The 15,816-nt window shown below is 40.0% G+C and overlaps 1 protein-coding gene and 1 long non-coding RNA gene across 10 annotated transcripts in view; both read right to left on the reverse strand.

The window, feature by feature from the left end:
• THADA (THADA armadillo repeat containing) overlaps positions 1-15,816 on the reverse strand; it is a 351,338-nt gene that overhangs the window by 183,609 nt on the left and 151,913 nt on the right. For 8 of the 9 annotated variants that reach the window (XM_073022941.1, XM_038006864.2, XM_038006859.2 and 5 more), the window contains 2 exons: positions 13,991-14,080; positions 11,863-11,994 (listed from right to left, as the gene is read on the reverse strand). The exons of the other annotated variant lie outside the window; for it this stretch is intronic. In XM_073022941.1, the coding sequence (XP_072879042.1) occupies positions 11,863-11,994; positions 13,991-14,080 (222 nt within the window). The remainder of the gene's footprint in view (positions 1-11,862; positions 11,995-13,990; positions 14,081-15,816) is intronic. 9 annotated transcript variants of the gene reach the window in all.
• LOC140713320 (uncharacterized) lies at positions 2,479-11,651 on the reverse strand. The gene is made up of 2 exons (XR_012095281.1): positions 6,631-11,651; positions 2,479-5,043 (listed from the first exon to the last, which is right to left on the reverse strand). It is a non-coding gene; the product is annotated as an uncharacterized lncRNA (long non-coding RNA).

Here is a 15,816-nt window from a genome sequence, read left to right on the forward strand (position 1 = left end):
TAGAAAATGAGACAACTGCCAACGAAATGCCCAAGGGGGGAAATATCTCAAGAAAGCAAAGTAAGTCCAAATGTTTGTTAGGTAAAGCTGCAGGTTAATTTTGGCATGCTGAGAACTACCACAGTTGAGAACTCTACAACTAGGTTCTAGAGCCAGATTGTTTGGGTTCAAATCCACGACTTGTCACTAACTAGCAGTATGAGCTAGGTAGGACACATTTCGAAAGTTCTTACTGCCCAACATTCCCCCACTCTGTGGAATGGGATAATAAGGACAATGACCTGATAGTGTTGTCATCATGATTAAATGAGTTAATATGTGTAAAGTCCTAAAATATTGCCTGGCTCATAGTAAACATTTGCTAATTATTATCATTTATCATTAATCAGATGGAAAAAAATAGGAGCAAAAAAGATAGAGATAAGAAGCATCATCAAAAAGGATAACTCATTATGCCAAAAATCGTATCTGTCTGATTCATCACCGTATTTCTACTGCCTGAAAGATAATTGTTTTCAATAAATATCTGTTGAATGAACGAATAAATGAATTTGCGCTGACTCCTTAGGGAGTCACTTTTTGACTGTGGGCATATTATGTCTATTCTCTCTGGGCCTTGGCTTTTCGCCTCCAAAGAAAGGTACCACCACCTGCTACTTGCTACCTCAAACAGATGATAATCAATGTAAGAAGCAAAGCAAATCATTTCAAACTTACCGGAGGGCTTTTGGAAGTCACAGATTTTTTAAACCAATGCTCCTTTGTTACTGGGCATGCATGAACACAGTCACTGACAATGGGAGGAGCCTCTGTGACACCCTGAGTCCTGATTCTGATATGCTTCCCTTAAAGAAGTCCCCTGACTGCAGCTAGCCAGGTAGAGCAAGATATCAGACATTGTACTAGGCCCTAAAAGAAGGCTGCTCAAACGTCAGTGTGCAGAGATAACTGAAATTCTCAACTTTCGGATGTGTGTGGGACGCGCAGAAGGAGCTGTCCAATCGAAAGTTGAACTCGTGATTCTACATGAGTTCTAGATCTAGGACTAGGTAAGTGTAAGTGAGTAGTAACCCCAGAAAGAGCATGCAAAGTGAAAAAGAAAAGGTTTGAGGGTAGGACAAACAGGTAGTAACCCTAGAAAGAGCATGCAAAGTGAAAAAGAAAAGGTTTGAGGGCAGGACAAACAGGTAGTAACCCCAGAAAGAGCATGCAAAGTGAAAAAGAAAAGGTTTGAGGGCAGGACAAACAGGTAGTAACCCCAGAAAGAGCATGCAAAGTGAAAAAGAAAAGGTTTGAGGGCAGGACAAACAGGTGCACCAATGTTTGAGAGGCAGCAGGAGGAAGGGAGCCCTCCAAGGAGAGAAAGAAATAATGGCCAGAGAAGACACAGAAGAAAGAACTCAAGGAGAAGGGAGTTTGCAATAGCATCAAACTCCACAGAAAAAGCAGAAATGAGAAGGAACGAAAAGCACCCAGTGGCTTTAACAAGAAGGTCACTCCTATTTTACCTTTGTTTGTGCAGTTTAGTGAGGCAGTGGAAGAAGTGGCCAGGCTGCAGTGGGTTAAAGGAGGGGAAAAGTGGAGACTAAACCCAGACCCCCTTTTCCAAGAGCCTGGCTATAAAACAAAGGAGAGGGCTGTGCGTGGGCAGAGTGGCTATCTCCATGGAGAGAGCTCACACCTGATGGCCGCCACATCTTCTCTTGCAAATGAGAGGTGATGAGAGTAGGGGTGTTGGATTGGGCAAGGGCACAAAGTAGGCCCTCAGTAAATACACTTAATGGAAGGATGAACTGGTGATGAAGAGTGATCACAATATAAAGTGACAGAGAAGAATAAATGGTGAAGAAGAGAATGTCTGTAACTGGTTGGAAGGGAGGCAACCCTTCTGACGAACTTCTGACGAACAGTCAGAAGTCACAATGTTCAAAGTGAGTGAGGAAGGAAAAAGTAAAAGGACGTGAGGGTGAAGGTATCCTGAGCAGCTGATGTAACGTATGTAGCTTGTTTTTACTAGAAGACTAGAAAGAAACAAAAGGGTGAGGACCAAGGCCCAGAGGGAAAGGGAAAACCTATTCCAGCCAGAGAAAGCTAACCGAAACATGCTATGTCATTATTTTTCCTTGTCCTCATTTGAAGCCTTCTATAATTTATCTTTACCTTCTTATTCTATTTCCCAATTCATATTTTCTTGTGGAAGAAAAAAATACATTTTTGATCTAAAATGCTCCCTGCTGTGTAGGATGACTGCCTATCAGTCAGCATTTGGGGCTTGGTAATGTGAAATCCTTTAATTCAGCATTAAAAATGCCTGCAGAACATCTTTGCTACAATTTTTGAGAAACAGTTTAAGAACAAGGAAATAAAAGTTCTGTATGGAAAAACACTGTTAAGATACTTTAAAATGTTAAGTATTACTAAATGTAAAATTTTTTTCCCACTACAATTCATTACTTTCACAACACTTAAATGCAACACTCAGGACAAATGCTGTTTTTTATTAAAGTTACCAAAGATGCACCATCAATGGTTTCTCCTGTTAAACAGCAAACCATTTATTTTGTGAATTTCCTGGGTCGCCCTTGGTTCAAGTGGAAGCAGAGCTCTTTACGATGCCTTCCAAGTTATGAATCATAAAACTCTCCATCACAATCTTCCCCTTGTTGGATTCCCCCTGACTTTTTACTCCTCTCACATGACTTGTTAATCACCAAGGGTGATTTCTAAAAGTCCCTGAGATGGCCGACTGAACTCCCACATTTCTTCCTGCCTTGCTATTTGGGAAAGCCTCCTGGACTTCTCCAACCCACTGATGCTCTTGCCCTTCTTTGCAGGCCTCAGTCCTTAGTGTACATGTCATATAATTAAGTGGTTAATATACACGACATCAGGTTCACAAGCATGTATTTTACCTTATTAGCTAGATGGTAAGTTCTTTAAGGATAAAGACCTTTTTCTTTACTTTGCATCTTACCCAAACCTAACACTAGCTAGGCATACAATGAATGTTTAACAAACACTTGGTTAATCAATTAACTGATGAGCTTCTAACTTCTAGTATGAATGGCAGCAATAGGCCACAGATTATCATCATTGTCAGAAATTTCATCTAAGAATGGGACTGTGTGCTGATCAAATCACTTGTTCTAACATGACCTGAACTGGCCTACTGGCATAACAGATAACACTGAAGAAAAGCTGGTCCCTACAAGTTCTGTTTTTCTAGTTTGCTTTGTCAATGCATTCCATAGGAGGTGAACTCCTCATTCCTTCTGCTCAAAAACATATTTAGAAAATGGTCTTAAAGAGATCTGGCACCAGAAATGAAGTTGGCCAGGTCCCTATCTAGGAACTAACAGATAAAAACTGGTGACAGATGACGCGGTATCTTTTTATGCCAGAACTATCTGCAAAAAAAGACACATAATACAAAATATAATTTCATGCTACATGCTAAACCTCAGCTACCCTGGGTAGAATTCAGAAATTCAGAGGGCCCTGAGTACAGCCCTCCAAATAAAGTGCTAGGCACAGTAAAAAGGAGGCAGAGTACGTAGCTGCCCAAACAATGTGATTTCCCCAGCATTAAGGAACAACTTTCCAATCTCTGCTTCTAGATCCTCCCTATATAAGGCCTAAAATGCCACCATTAGAGTTTTACTGCTTTATTTCAAAATATATGTATTTGTAATATACAAATACCCTGTGGAAGATAACAATGGGGGCATTTACATGTTTTACAATTTTGGCCTACAAACCAAGAAGAAAACTGAGCTGCACTGAACACCTGTGCCTCAACAATCTGGTCCCAAGCCTGACCTGGTATCCGACGTCACACTAGTGAAACCAAGGGGCCAGGGTTTCCACAGATTGATGGGGTAGCAGATCCCTTTTTTCACCCAACAACTGTTAGCAGATTAGGATGGCTGGGCAGTGGGGGAAGGGTGGGGGCATACTCCTTTCCTATAATTCCCTTCTCTGAACCTCATGGAATTTAGCAGTAACCACAGACCAGGTGGAGTGCTGGCCAGGGGAGGAAGTTCTATGTTAACAGTACTAGCAAAGCCCTATTTCTCAGGGTGTTTCTACTTGTAATGAGCAAGGCTTGGAGACTCCTGTACTCTCTCTCCAGGCAACTCTGTTCAAGATACTTTGGGAAATTGGGACAATAAAAAGTTATCTATTATAACCACTCTTTAGGAAAGCATCTCTGTTTATTTTCTGACATGTTTAGGGAATCCTTATTAGTGCACAGCGAATAAAGTGCAAAGAATTCCCAAGTGATATACTTTAATAATTCAGTAAAAAGCAATCAATATCAACACAACTCTCTGGTCACTAATAACATATGCCTTTATCCCTCTCTTCTGAAAAATCCTTCTGTAGGCTCCTGGCACAACATTCCCAACCCTCCTTTCCCAAAAATTACTGACATGGTACTGGGCTCACTTGCCTCCAAGGCTGTCATTCATCTGGGTGCAGGGATGTGTCCTCCCTCACAGGACACAATGCTCTTTTTCTGTTGCCTCAACTACATCTGACTTCTGGGTCTTTCCTCTGGCTTACTGACAGAGACAAAGCATGGCTTGAAAAAGTTTATCTCTCTATCACCATTATACTGCCTCGCAACCCCTTCCTCTCGCAAGCATTTTTCTTAATAAGCAAACCAGGAAGCTTTTATTTTCTATTTTGTAAGCAGAATTATCCCCATTATATAGATCTATGGCCTGAAACACACAGAGGCTGCTCTCCTACATAGCTCCTCCATTCACCCTACGTTAACCTGGGAGGCTTTCCCCAACATGTTTTGGCTTGTCTGTAATTCTATAACCTTGAACAGAAAAATGGCACCTCCCCTCTACTTCTATTCTTATCAATCCAGGGTCCTCTCATTTGGTTCTAAAGCCTGCAACAGGGTAGCTGTAAGGTGGGCCTCTATAGTGGCTCACTGGAAGGCAGTCAGAGGAGGCAAGTTCACAGTGCAGGAAGGTGGCCAGAGGTTCCTGAGGCCAGAGAGAATCCAGGTAACATCCAGTTCAATACCTTAATGTGATAGAAAAGGAAATGGAGGGTCAGAGAGGTGAAGTCACAATAAAAGCAAATGTCAGAGCTCTTATTCGAACCCAAGACTCCTCAAAGTCCAGGTAAAACACAGAACCCAGGCGAGCCTCTTTTCTATAAAAATAGTAACTGGTGGGATACAAAATGTGGCTCCAATATTGTAGGACAAGAGGTCCCTTGAGTACTTCATAGATACATAGACTTATCCAACACAAAAAGTCTCTTTCAAATTAATTTCATTTTTCTGTTACTCAATTTAACTCTGTGCCCAAATTGGGGAAAGGCAGAGGAAGGTAACAAAAAATAAACAAATGAAAGAACCCCACAGCTGCTTCTGCATGGAAGGAAAGTAAGATTTATTTTGCAAGAATAAGCATTGAGTATTACAGAATGGCATAGTAATGGTGAATGGCAAGATAAGGAGATTAAGTAACAAACGTTACAGACATTCAAAGGGAGAGGTGATTAGGAGCTGAGGTAGAGAGAAAGTGATGAGGGCATTACTTCTCAGCAGTTATTTTAATCACTGTTTGCCTCATTTATCTCTCTATGAAGCAAACTTGTTCTCTATTCATCACAAGGATTCTGGGAAAACAGAGCAGATAGAAACGTAATGTGAAGCCTTGAAGAACAGTTTCCAGTATTATAATCAAAAATGAAAGTAGAAGCCAACTATTGTCTACTGCAAAAACCCCAACTCTATGCCATGGAAAATAAGGTCTTTCAACTTCATAATTTCAGTAAGGAGCAAAGTAATAATCTCTCAATTTTTGTAACTTCCAAGGAAAAGGAAAGGAGTCAATGTCATTTCCCAATGCCCTAGGCTTAAAAGGATCAACAAACCCTTAAGTTTTTGCACCTCCAACTCCCTCTTTTTTAAGGCTGGTAAAAATCAAAAGATTCCATTAAATATTTTAAAAATACATAAAACATATTTTCCAATGCTGTGATTACTGACTAGAGTTCCATATTTCAACCAAAACAGTTTCCATTGAATAGGTTCCTCTGGATGAATTCTACTGCCACATGTTTAGCTAAGATTGTATTGCTGGCCAGGAGTGGTGGCTCACACCTGTAATCCCAGCACTTTGGGAGGCCAAGGCAGGTGGATCACCTGAGGTCAGGAGTTCAAGAGCAGCCTGACCAATATGGTGAAACCCCATCTCTACTAAAAAAAATACAAAAAGTAGCCGGGTGTGGTGGTGGATGCCTGTAGTCCCAGCTACTCAGGAGGCTGAGACAGGAGAATTGCTAGAACCCGGGAGGCAGAGGTTGCAGTGAGCCGAGATCATGCCACTGCATTCCAGCCTGGGCGACAAAGCAAGGCTCTGTATTAAAAAAAAAAAAAAAAAAAAAAAATTGTATTGCTATTTGTATTTCAATATCGGTGGCTCACACCTGCAAGTAAGTCTAGCACTTTGAAAGGCTGAGGTGGGCCCAAGGCTGGGAGTTCCAGGCTAGCCTGACCAATATGATGAAACCCCATCTCTAGTAAAAATACAAAACTTATTTAGGTTGGCACAAAAGGAATTGTGGTTTCTGCCATTAACTGGGTATGGTGGCATGTACCTGTGGTCCCAGCTACTCAGGAGGCTGACGCACGAGAATCACTTGAACCTAGGAGGCGGAGGTTGCAGTGAGCCAAGATCGCGCCACCGCCTGCCAGCCTGGGCAACAGAGAGAGACTCCATCTCAAAAAAAAAAAAAATAAATAAATAATGTCAGAGAAAAGAAAAGCAAGCCGGGCACAGTAGTGTGCACCTGTAGTCCCAGCTACTCGGGAGGCTGAAGCAGGAGAATCACTTGAGCTCAGGAATTCAAGGTCCATCTGGGCAACATAGTGGGATCCTAGCTCTCTAAAAAAGCAAGAAAGGAAAGGAGAAGGGAAAAGGAAAGGAGATTTCACTGAAAACTTGTCTAAAGAGAACAATGAGTAATGGATTGGGGTAAAAAAAAAATGTACTAAAGTCATCTGCAGTGAAAATAAACAAACAAACAAAAAAGGTGGGCAGGGACAGGGAAAGGGGGCTGCAAGTAGGAGAGATCCTTTAAAAAGCACCTCAAAGGGGGCAGTGAAGGGATTTCTCCTGCAAGTATTAATCAGATCTCAGTTATCTGCAATAGAAGGCACTTTCCGTCTTAACTGAAACTCTCATACATACAAGTAACCACATTGGTGTAGAGAGGGTAAAGAGCCTTGTCCAAGTGTCACAGTTAGTGACTAGAAAGTATTTTCAGAGGCCAAAAAGTCCCTGGGCATGCATTTCTGAGTTCCCTTTCATAAGCAAGTTTCAAGTTCCAATCGAAGAGCTCTAGGTAACCACATATGCCTCAAACCTAGGACGACAGAGTCCTGAACAAGGGCTCAGGACTCAGAGACCTGATTCGTCTAAGTTCTCCTGGGTCTTTGTTCAGGACTCAATGGTCCTAGGTTTGAGGCATATGTGGTTACTTAGAGCTCTTCAATTGGAACTTGAAACTTGCTTGTGAAAGGGAACTCAGAAATGCATGCCCAGGGACTTTTTGGCCTCTGAAAAGACTTTCTAGACTCTAGAAAGCCCAGAGAAGCAGGCCCTGGTGAGCTGCATTCAGAGAGCCAGTCAAGGTTCTTTGTAAAGCACGAATCACTCTGCTTTGTGGTATCTGAACTGAAGAATGAATTAATGGTCTTAAATTGAAGGCATCACATTCACATGGTAAAGGGCTGTGTATCTGGATGCAGCACAACATCAGAACATAAAATACACTGGACTTTTAAAAAGTTGTATACAAGATGTTGGGATTGACATTATAAATTCTGACCCAAGAGGATGCAACAATCATAATGCCATACATGTATAACTTTGGAAAATCCAAATCAGTAACTTCTAAGACTTAAATCAAAGAAAATCAACAGAGAAATAAGCTTAGACATACTCTTAAACATGAGATAAAGGAGTAAAACTACATATAATACTTACAAATACCTTATAGAGAGGAAGGAAATAGCAGGTAAGTAGACAAAGATCAAAGGGAAACAAAAAGCTGTCGTTGGCGCTTTTAATCTTCTTCTAATTGTGCAATTCACTTTTAGCAGTCAGAGCAACCTTTGCACTACTCCCACAAACCAAAACTTTTTTCTTTAGCCAAACTCATAGTATCCATGAGCCCGATGAGAACTCTTTCAAGTACATAAATTACCCTTAACAATGGTACAAAAATAAAACACTGTTGATCCACTGTACATACACCCATCCATCTTTTTAGCTATTACCCCAAGTCAAAACAGCCCACTCTTCATCACAATCAGAATCACAAGCACTGCCTGGAATGATAGGTTTTCCGATCAACCTTTTACTTTCTTCATGAATAATTTTCTCAGAGGTCATCTAAATCAAATGCATACAGTTTTATCACATTCACTCTTTTAAAAATATCTATTTATAGTTCACCTCACCAGCGAACATTTTGGGGTAGCAGGAGTTGTCCCTGTGGTAGGCTGATGAAACCCCAAACTAACTAAATCTAGGGCCTTCCACTTTACCACAGAAGGTGGCCAAGAAAGAAGAGTCAGGCTTCCTCTGTATCTGGCCACAAACCAATCCTATAGCCACAGGCGATTGTCACCATGTGCCACATGTGGTTAACCAATTCAATCAGCCACTTTTCCTACAGGAAAAGCAAAATAAGGAACAGATCCCACCACTGGTAGAGACATTACATCTATATCCAGAAGACAGTCTGTATTCAGATGCACCAACTGCGGATATAGGCTCCTCATCTCTCCCAGTTGCATCCATTTCAGACCCTATAGGTCATTCAGTGTAGCTAAGTTACTGGCTATTCAAAAGGCAACCAAAATACAAGGTTATTTTGGTGTAACAGAAAGAGTACATCTAAAACCCTTGACAAGTCCTGCACTCTTGGGTTCAAATTCTAGCTCTGTAACTGCCTTGCTCTGTGAACCTCAATTTCCTCAATGGGCAAATGAAGGTGATAACACCTCAGAGTCACTGTAAGCAAAATGCCCAGTTCACTACTTGGCAGAAAGATGGGGCTCAACAAAGGATGGTCTACTTCCTACTGACTTCTCTACTCAGAACACTTTGTTTTCTGCATTCCTGGGTCAAAATGTACTTCTTAATAAACCCCTTAAATTGCCTAATCAATTTTAATAAGCCACTACTGTCTAGCTGTTGAAATTGTATGTGTGCATGTGTGTGTGATGGTATTAAATTTAATATCCCAAGTTTAATTTTGCTATTCAAAATGTGATCTACAGACCAGCAGCACTGGCATTACCTGGAAGACCATTTGAAAGTTGGACTCTCAGGCCTCACCACAGATTTACTGAAATCAGAATTTATATGATCGCCAAGTGATATGTTTACATCTTGAAGTTTTAGAAACACGGTTCTATAACACACATGGACACTCAATAAGTGCCCTAGACTCTGTACTTAAGGAATCAATGTTGGTACTTCTGCTTACAGGGCATTTTGGTTACAGTGACTCTGAGAAGAGGTGTTACCACCCTCATTTGCCCATTGCGGAAATTGAGGTTCAGAGAGCAAGGCAGTTACAGAGCTAGAATTTGAACCTAAGAGTGCAGGGCTTGTCAGGAGTGATAGATGTGCTCTTTCTGTTACACAAAAATAGCCTTGTACTTTGGTTGGTGGCACTTCTGCTGTTGGTGACGTTCTATGAATCTACTTCATAGAGCACCTTACTTACTGGAAGAAAGCAACTACAAACCACAGCATTTTCACTGGAAGAATAGACTGATTGCAAACTTCTTACTTTGTATTTTTAGAGGTTAACAAATGATGCCCTACATACACTGGCTTCAAAGCAATATTTAAATCTTCTATATTAATGCAATCTTTGTTTTATATAACAGATACTTTGAACATAATGAGTAGTATCAGCATTCTGGTTATATGTAAACTAAGCAACATTTTGGAAAGGTACTTTCGATGTAGTAATTTATTATTTCTAGGATGCAATGAAGAACAGATTGAGTAGTAAAAAGCTTCTACAAATTCAACATTCTTAAGACAGAGGACAGGTTCTAAAGCAAATCTCTGTTTCTAATGTAAACTGCAATGCTGTGCACATGCCTTTCCTCCTTGCATCAACTTTCTGAAAACATTTCTTAGTTCTTTCCAGTTATTCATGAAAGAACAATTTTTAAGGCCCCTGAAAGTAAAATTTACCACCCAAATTCCCAAAATGAATCACCAAATGCTAGATGAAGGAGATTGGTAACTTTGTGTATCAGGAAACAAAAACCTGTCTGCATGAGTCATCTCTGTGATCAAAGATAACACAGCCACAGCCAGGGCTTGGGGCAAACAAATAGCTCCAGCAAGCACATGCCAGAATCTCATGTTTAATGGTTTTCTCACATTAAAATGCATAAGTCAGCTCTGTGAAACAAGGAAGTGGAACCCAGGACACATACATAAGAAACACTCTCTTGAGTTTAGTTTCTTACGCTTCTGCTCCAAAGCCATTTCAATTTTTGGTAGAAACACAAAAATGAAGGTACTGTTTTGTCAAGAGGTAAGCAGAAAGGTAAGAGCTAACTAATATGACAGGTTTCTGAAAGGTTTCATGAGAAAATTTTAATACTTCTTGGAGGCCTACATATTTAGGCCTTTGATCCAAAATGAACAAAGTAATCAGAAGATGGCAAATGCCTGAAAAGATGTAACACAAGAAGTGGTAAAAGGCTCTAAAAGAAGAGAACTCTGTTATATTATTCCATGAATACTCTATATTCATGGCTTTTTTCAGGTACTACAAGCTTGAAAGAGAAGATGAGTGGGAATTCATGCCACATGGCATTACCATTTACATGCCACCCATTGCACCGCCTCGCAGACTCCTCCAGAGTGAAGAGTCAGATGTCCTGATGTCCTCTTGAACCCATGGACAGAAGATATATACCAGAACCAAGCCTGCCCCGTGCTGGCCAGGCTCAACACAGGAATAACGCAAACACGGGGCCATGTTTTTCAAAAAGAGTATCTTCTATCAACACCATCCACCCAACTGCCTTGGAGCAGACAGGGCTCAAGGAAAACATTACTTACACAGGTTCTAATGAGATCCTGTACCCTTGATATAAGCACCTTCCTCTGAAATACTGGGGGCAATGGCAAGAAAACCCAAGCCTCTGCTTTCACAAGACCCCTCTCAAAGTATCGTGTGTGTGCGCGCGCGCGCGTATAAAATGGTTTTTTATATATATGTATATATAAAAAATACTTAAATACAAAAGTTTTATATATAATATATAATAGTTTTATATATAATATATACAATAGGTTTATATATATATAAATAAATATATATATAATATGCCCGGGCGTGGTGGCTCATGCCTGTAATTCCAGCACTTTGGGAGGCCGAGGTGGGTGGATCACAAGGTCAGGAGATTGACACCATCCTGGCTAACACGGTGATACCCCGCCTCTACTAAAAATACAAAAAATTAGCCAGGAATGGTGGCAGGCGCCTGTAGCCCCAGCTACTTGGGAGGCTGAGGCAGAATGGTGTGAACCCGGGAGGCGGAGCTTGCAGTGAGCTGAGATCGCACCACTGCACTCCAGCCTGGGCGACAGACCGGGACTCCATCTCAAAAAAAAAAAAAAATATATATATATATATATATATATATATATATATAAAATATATATGACAGTATATATACATACATATATATATAAAAAATAGCCTCTGAAATAAGAACAAGATAAAATATTCCCATAAAACTTCCACGCCCACCTTGACCATTTCCACACAGCATGACACTACCTCATAATGAAGGGAACAAAAGGTCCCATGCTGAGAGCAGAAGAAGTACCATCCATCGGAGAAGGGTAGAGTCTCTCCAACACCAAAAGTAAGAGAAACATGCTTGGATGACGATTTGGTTCTCCCATATCACTGAAAAAACAATTATTACACATAAAAGATTTCACATTTAGGTAGTGAAGCACTCCTCCTTCAAACATGTCTCTCATGAAATAATTATGTACATGGCCAGGTACGGTGGCTTCTGCCTGTAATCCCAGCACTTTGGGAGGCCAAGGCGGGTGATCACCTGAGGTCAGAAGTTCAAGACCAGCCTGGCCAATATGGTAAAACGTCATCTCTACTAATACAAAAAATTAGCTGGGTGTGGCGGCGCACACCTGTAATTCCAGCTACTCAGGAGGCTGAGGTGGGAGAATCACTTGAACCCAGAAGGCGGAGGCTGCAGTAAGCCAAGATCGTGCCACTGCACTCCAGCCTGGGTGACAGAGTGAGACTCCATCTCAGAAAAAAAAAATTATGTATATAAAGTGAGACTCCACAATCAAGGGGATAGTTTTCCCTTTTTCTTTTCTTTTTTTTTTTTCTACGTTCACTTCTTATCTCCCAAATGTACATAATAAGAAAAAACTGCTAGCAAAACAGGGAATTGGGCTTTTGTACAGGATCCTCTTCTCAAAGCTAATCATTTGCATAATTAGAGTACGCTACTTTAATTAGAATTGTTCCTAGAGTAGAGAGGTGCCTGTTCCAGGGTATGAAATGTGAAACTTTCAACATCCAAATGTATTTAGGAAAGCATGAACAGTCACTAAATGTCAGAAAAGCACATTTGCATAAACTACTAATGTGAGCAAATACATCATAAACAGAAGTAAAATTCATTACTTTTATTTTCTAATTATAGACAATTAGTGTACATTCATACCAAGTGCAAAATTACAGGAAAAATACAAAACACATGCTTTATGAAGTCCATACTAAAAATTCCACTACCAGCTTTAGAATGTGTGTGTGTGTGTGTTTTTGTTTGTTTTTTTGAGACGAAGCCTTTTTCTGTCGCCCAGGCTGGAGTACAGCGGCAAGATCTCAGCTCACGCCAACCTCTGCCTCCTGCGTTCAAGTGATTCTCTTGCCTCAGCCTCCCAAGTAGCTGTGATTATAGGTACGCACCACCACGCCTGGCTAATATTTGTATTTTTAATAAAGATGGGGTTTTGCCATGTTGGCCAAGCTGGTCTCGAACTCCTGACCTTAGGTGATCCACCTGTCTCGGCCTCCCAAAGTGCTGGGATTATAGGCGTGAACCACTGCACCAGCTAGAATGTGATTTTTAAGACAATGGTGAACTATAAGACTGGAAGCCCTCACGATGGCCTTGCTCTGTGTTTCCAAGGACACTGGCCAGTTTCGCTCAGGTAGACCAGAACCATTTCTGAATACAAGTGATCATATTAGTCAGCTAACTGCTATAGTTTCACAATGGTAAGTTGCAACAAGCCAGTAATATAAAATGACAGGTATGCATAAAGCAAACTCAATATGTAAACACAGATTTTTTTTAAAAATTGGAAGAAAGTAATTCATAATAGAAGAAATCACCATGTGATTCCTAGTTTCTACACCACTGAAAATGGAATTAAGTTTGATAAAATTTAAAATAAAATAGGATTTTTAAAATATAAAGACAGGATTTTACACAACTTTTCAGGTACAAATTTACTATAGAGAATCAAGCAATATGATATAATTATTAAAAAGTACTTTAATAAAAAAGTCAATTTTATTACAAGGAAGCAGTCTGACCATGCACAGTGGCTCAAGCCTGTAATCCCCACACTTTGAGAGGCCCAGGTGGGCAGACTGCTTGAGCTCAGGAGTTTGAGACCAGCCTGGAAACATGGTGAAACCCTATCTCTACAAAAAATACAAAAATGGGCAGGGAGTGGTGGCCACCACTGTACTCCAGCTTGGGTGACAGGGAAAGACCCTGTCTCAAGAAAAACATTTAAACAAATTTTAAAAAGGGAAGAACTGTATTAAAAACAGTTGCCTAGAGGGAAAATCTCAATTACTAAGGTAATTCACATCCTTGAGTTCATTTTGCCCCACCCAATTATCTTCTTACCTGTCTACTGCATTGGCTACAGTTTCCAACTGTTTGAGAAGAAAAGGATAGAGTTCTGGGAAACGAGAGAAAAACTCTCTCCCTGTCATTCTGGGAAAGAACGAGGAAAAAAGTTATTACCATTTATTCCCTTTGATCTGATAATAAAGCCTTTTTTAAAAAAAGGAAGATAGGTACAGTTATTTGTTTGGCTATTTAATTAAATACAGTTAAAAACAATCTACAGCATCTTAAGAATTTAACAATCAACATAAATGATAATTTTGATTTCTGAAGTGCTCTCAATCCATGAACTTTTATCTCAAAATTTATGCATGTTTACAAATATTTGATACGAAATTCTATCAGGGAAGAAATATGTAATCTGTGCAAACGCCAAGTTTCCACAATTGATTTGGACCATAAATAGAATCAACACCTGATTGACTGAGACTGACTCAGCTTCATTTATAAGGGCAGGTCTAGAACAAACTTTCCCAACCCTGGCACCAATGACAGTTTGGACCAAATAACTCTTTGTTTCAGGGGGCCGTCCTACGCATTGTGGGATGTTTAGCAGCCTCCGTGGCTTCTACTCACTAGATGCTAGCAGCACAACACCCCTCCCCAACAATCATGACAATGAAAATGTCTTTAGACATTGCCAAACATACCCTGTGGGACAAAATGGCCCCTGATTGAGAACCACTGGTTTGGAGTACGGTTATGAGAAGCACAGTCTTGGCATGTGAAGTTCTGGAAATCCAATGCTTGCTGAACTTGTAAGAATTATCTTTTTCAACTTTATAAAAACTTCTCTTGAACTATGAAAGTAAAATAGCTCCTCAGACTGCACCACTGACCAAAAAGCTCAAGCTAAATATGGCATTTAGGAACATACGGTCTCCATAACTATTAAAGAATTACTCTGAAGGGGTGACATAAATATTCCCTAACCTACCCATTTTTATCAACTCTACATGTTATGTTCCTATTAACTGAAATCCAGAGTATCACATTTTTAAAAAATTGAAACGTTCTTACACACAACAAAATGCTCTCATCAAGTGTACCATTCGACCCACAAACACATACACTCGTACTCCACATCCCTATGAAGACTCAGAAAATTTCCATCATCCCACAAAGATCCTCCATGCCCCTTCCCAGCAAACTCCTGCCCCACAAAGGAACCTCTGATTTGCTTTCTGTCATCACAGTTTGGTTTTGTCTATTCTAGAATTTCATATAAATATAATAATACATTTTTTTGGCTTGCTTTTTTCACTCAGCACAGAGTTTATCCATGTTATTCAACATATCAATCTAGTTCTTTTTCTGTTGAGTAGTATTCCACTACATGAATCTGTATGTTTATTAATTTCCTCTTGACAGGCATGGGTTCTTTACCTTTTTTTTTTTCCTTTTTTCTTTACTATTATGAATAAAGCTGCTATAAAATTCTTATATAAGACATTTTAAGAACATGTTTTCATTTCTCCTGAATTAATATCTGAGAGTAAAACTGTAACACATGTCTAACCATCTAGGAAACTGACAGTTTCCCAAAATAATTATACCATTTTACACTCCCAAAAATAAGGTAGATTTCTGATGGAGATTTCTACATTCCTTTCAACATTTGCTGCTGTTTTGTTTTTCCTTCCTTTGTAGCCATCCTTGTGGGTATGCAATGGTGTATCCCCCATGAATTTGATTTGCATTTCCTTGACGACAAATGATGTTGAACACTTTTCATGTGCTTTGGTCATTGGTATGACCCTTTGTGAAGTATCTCTTCAAGATTTTTGCTCATTTTTAATAGGTTGCTTTTCCTTGGTCATACA

This window comes from Chlorocebus sabaeus, chromosome 14, assembly GCF_047675955.1.
Source record: "Chlorocebus sabaeus isolate Y175 chromosome 14, mChlSab1.0.hap1, whole genome shotgun sequence".
NCBI classification, from domain to species: domain Eukaryota; kingdom Metazoa; phylum Chordata; class Mammalia; order Primates; family Cercopithecidae; genus Chlorocebus; species Chlorocebus sabaeus.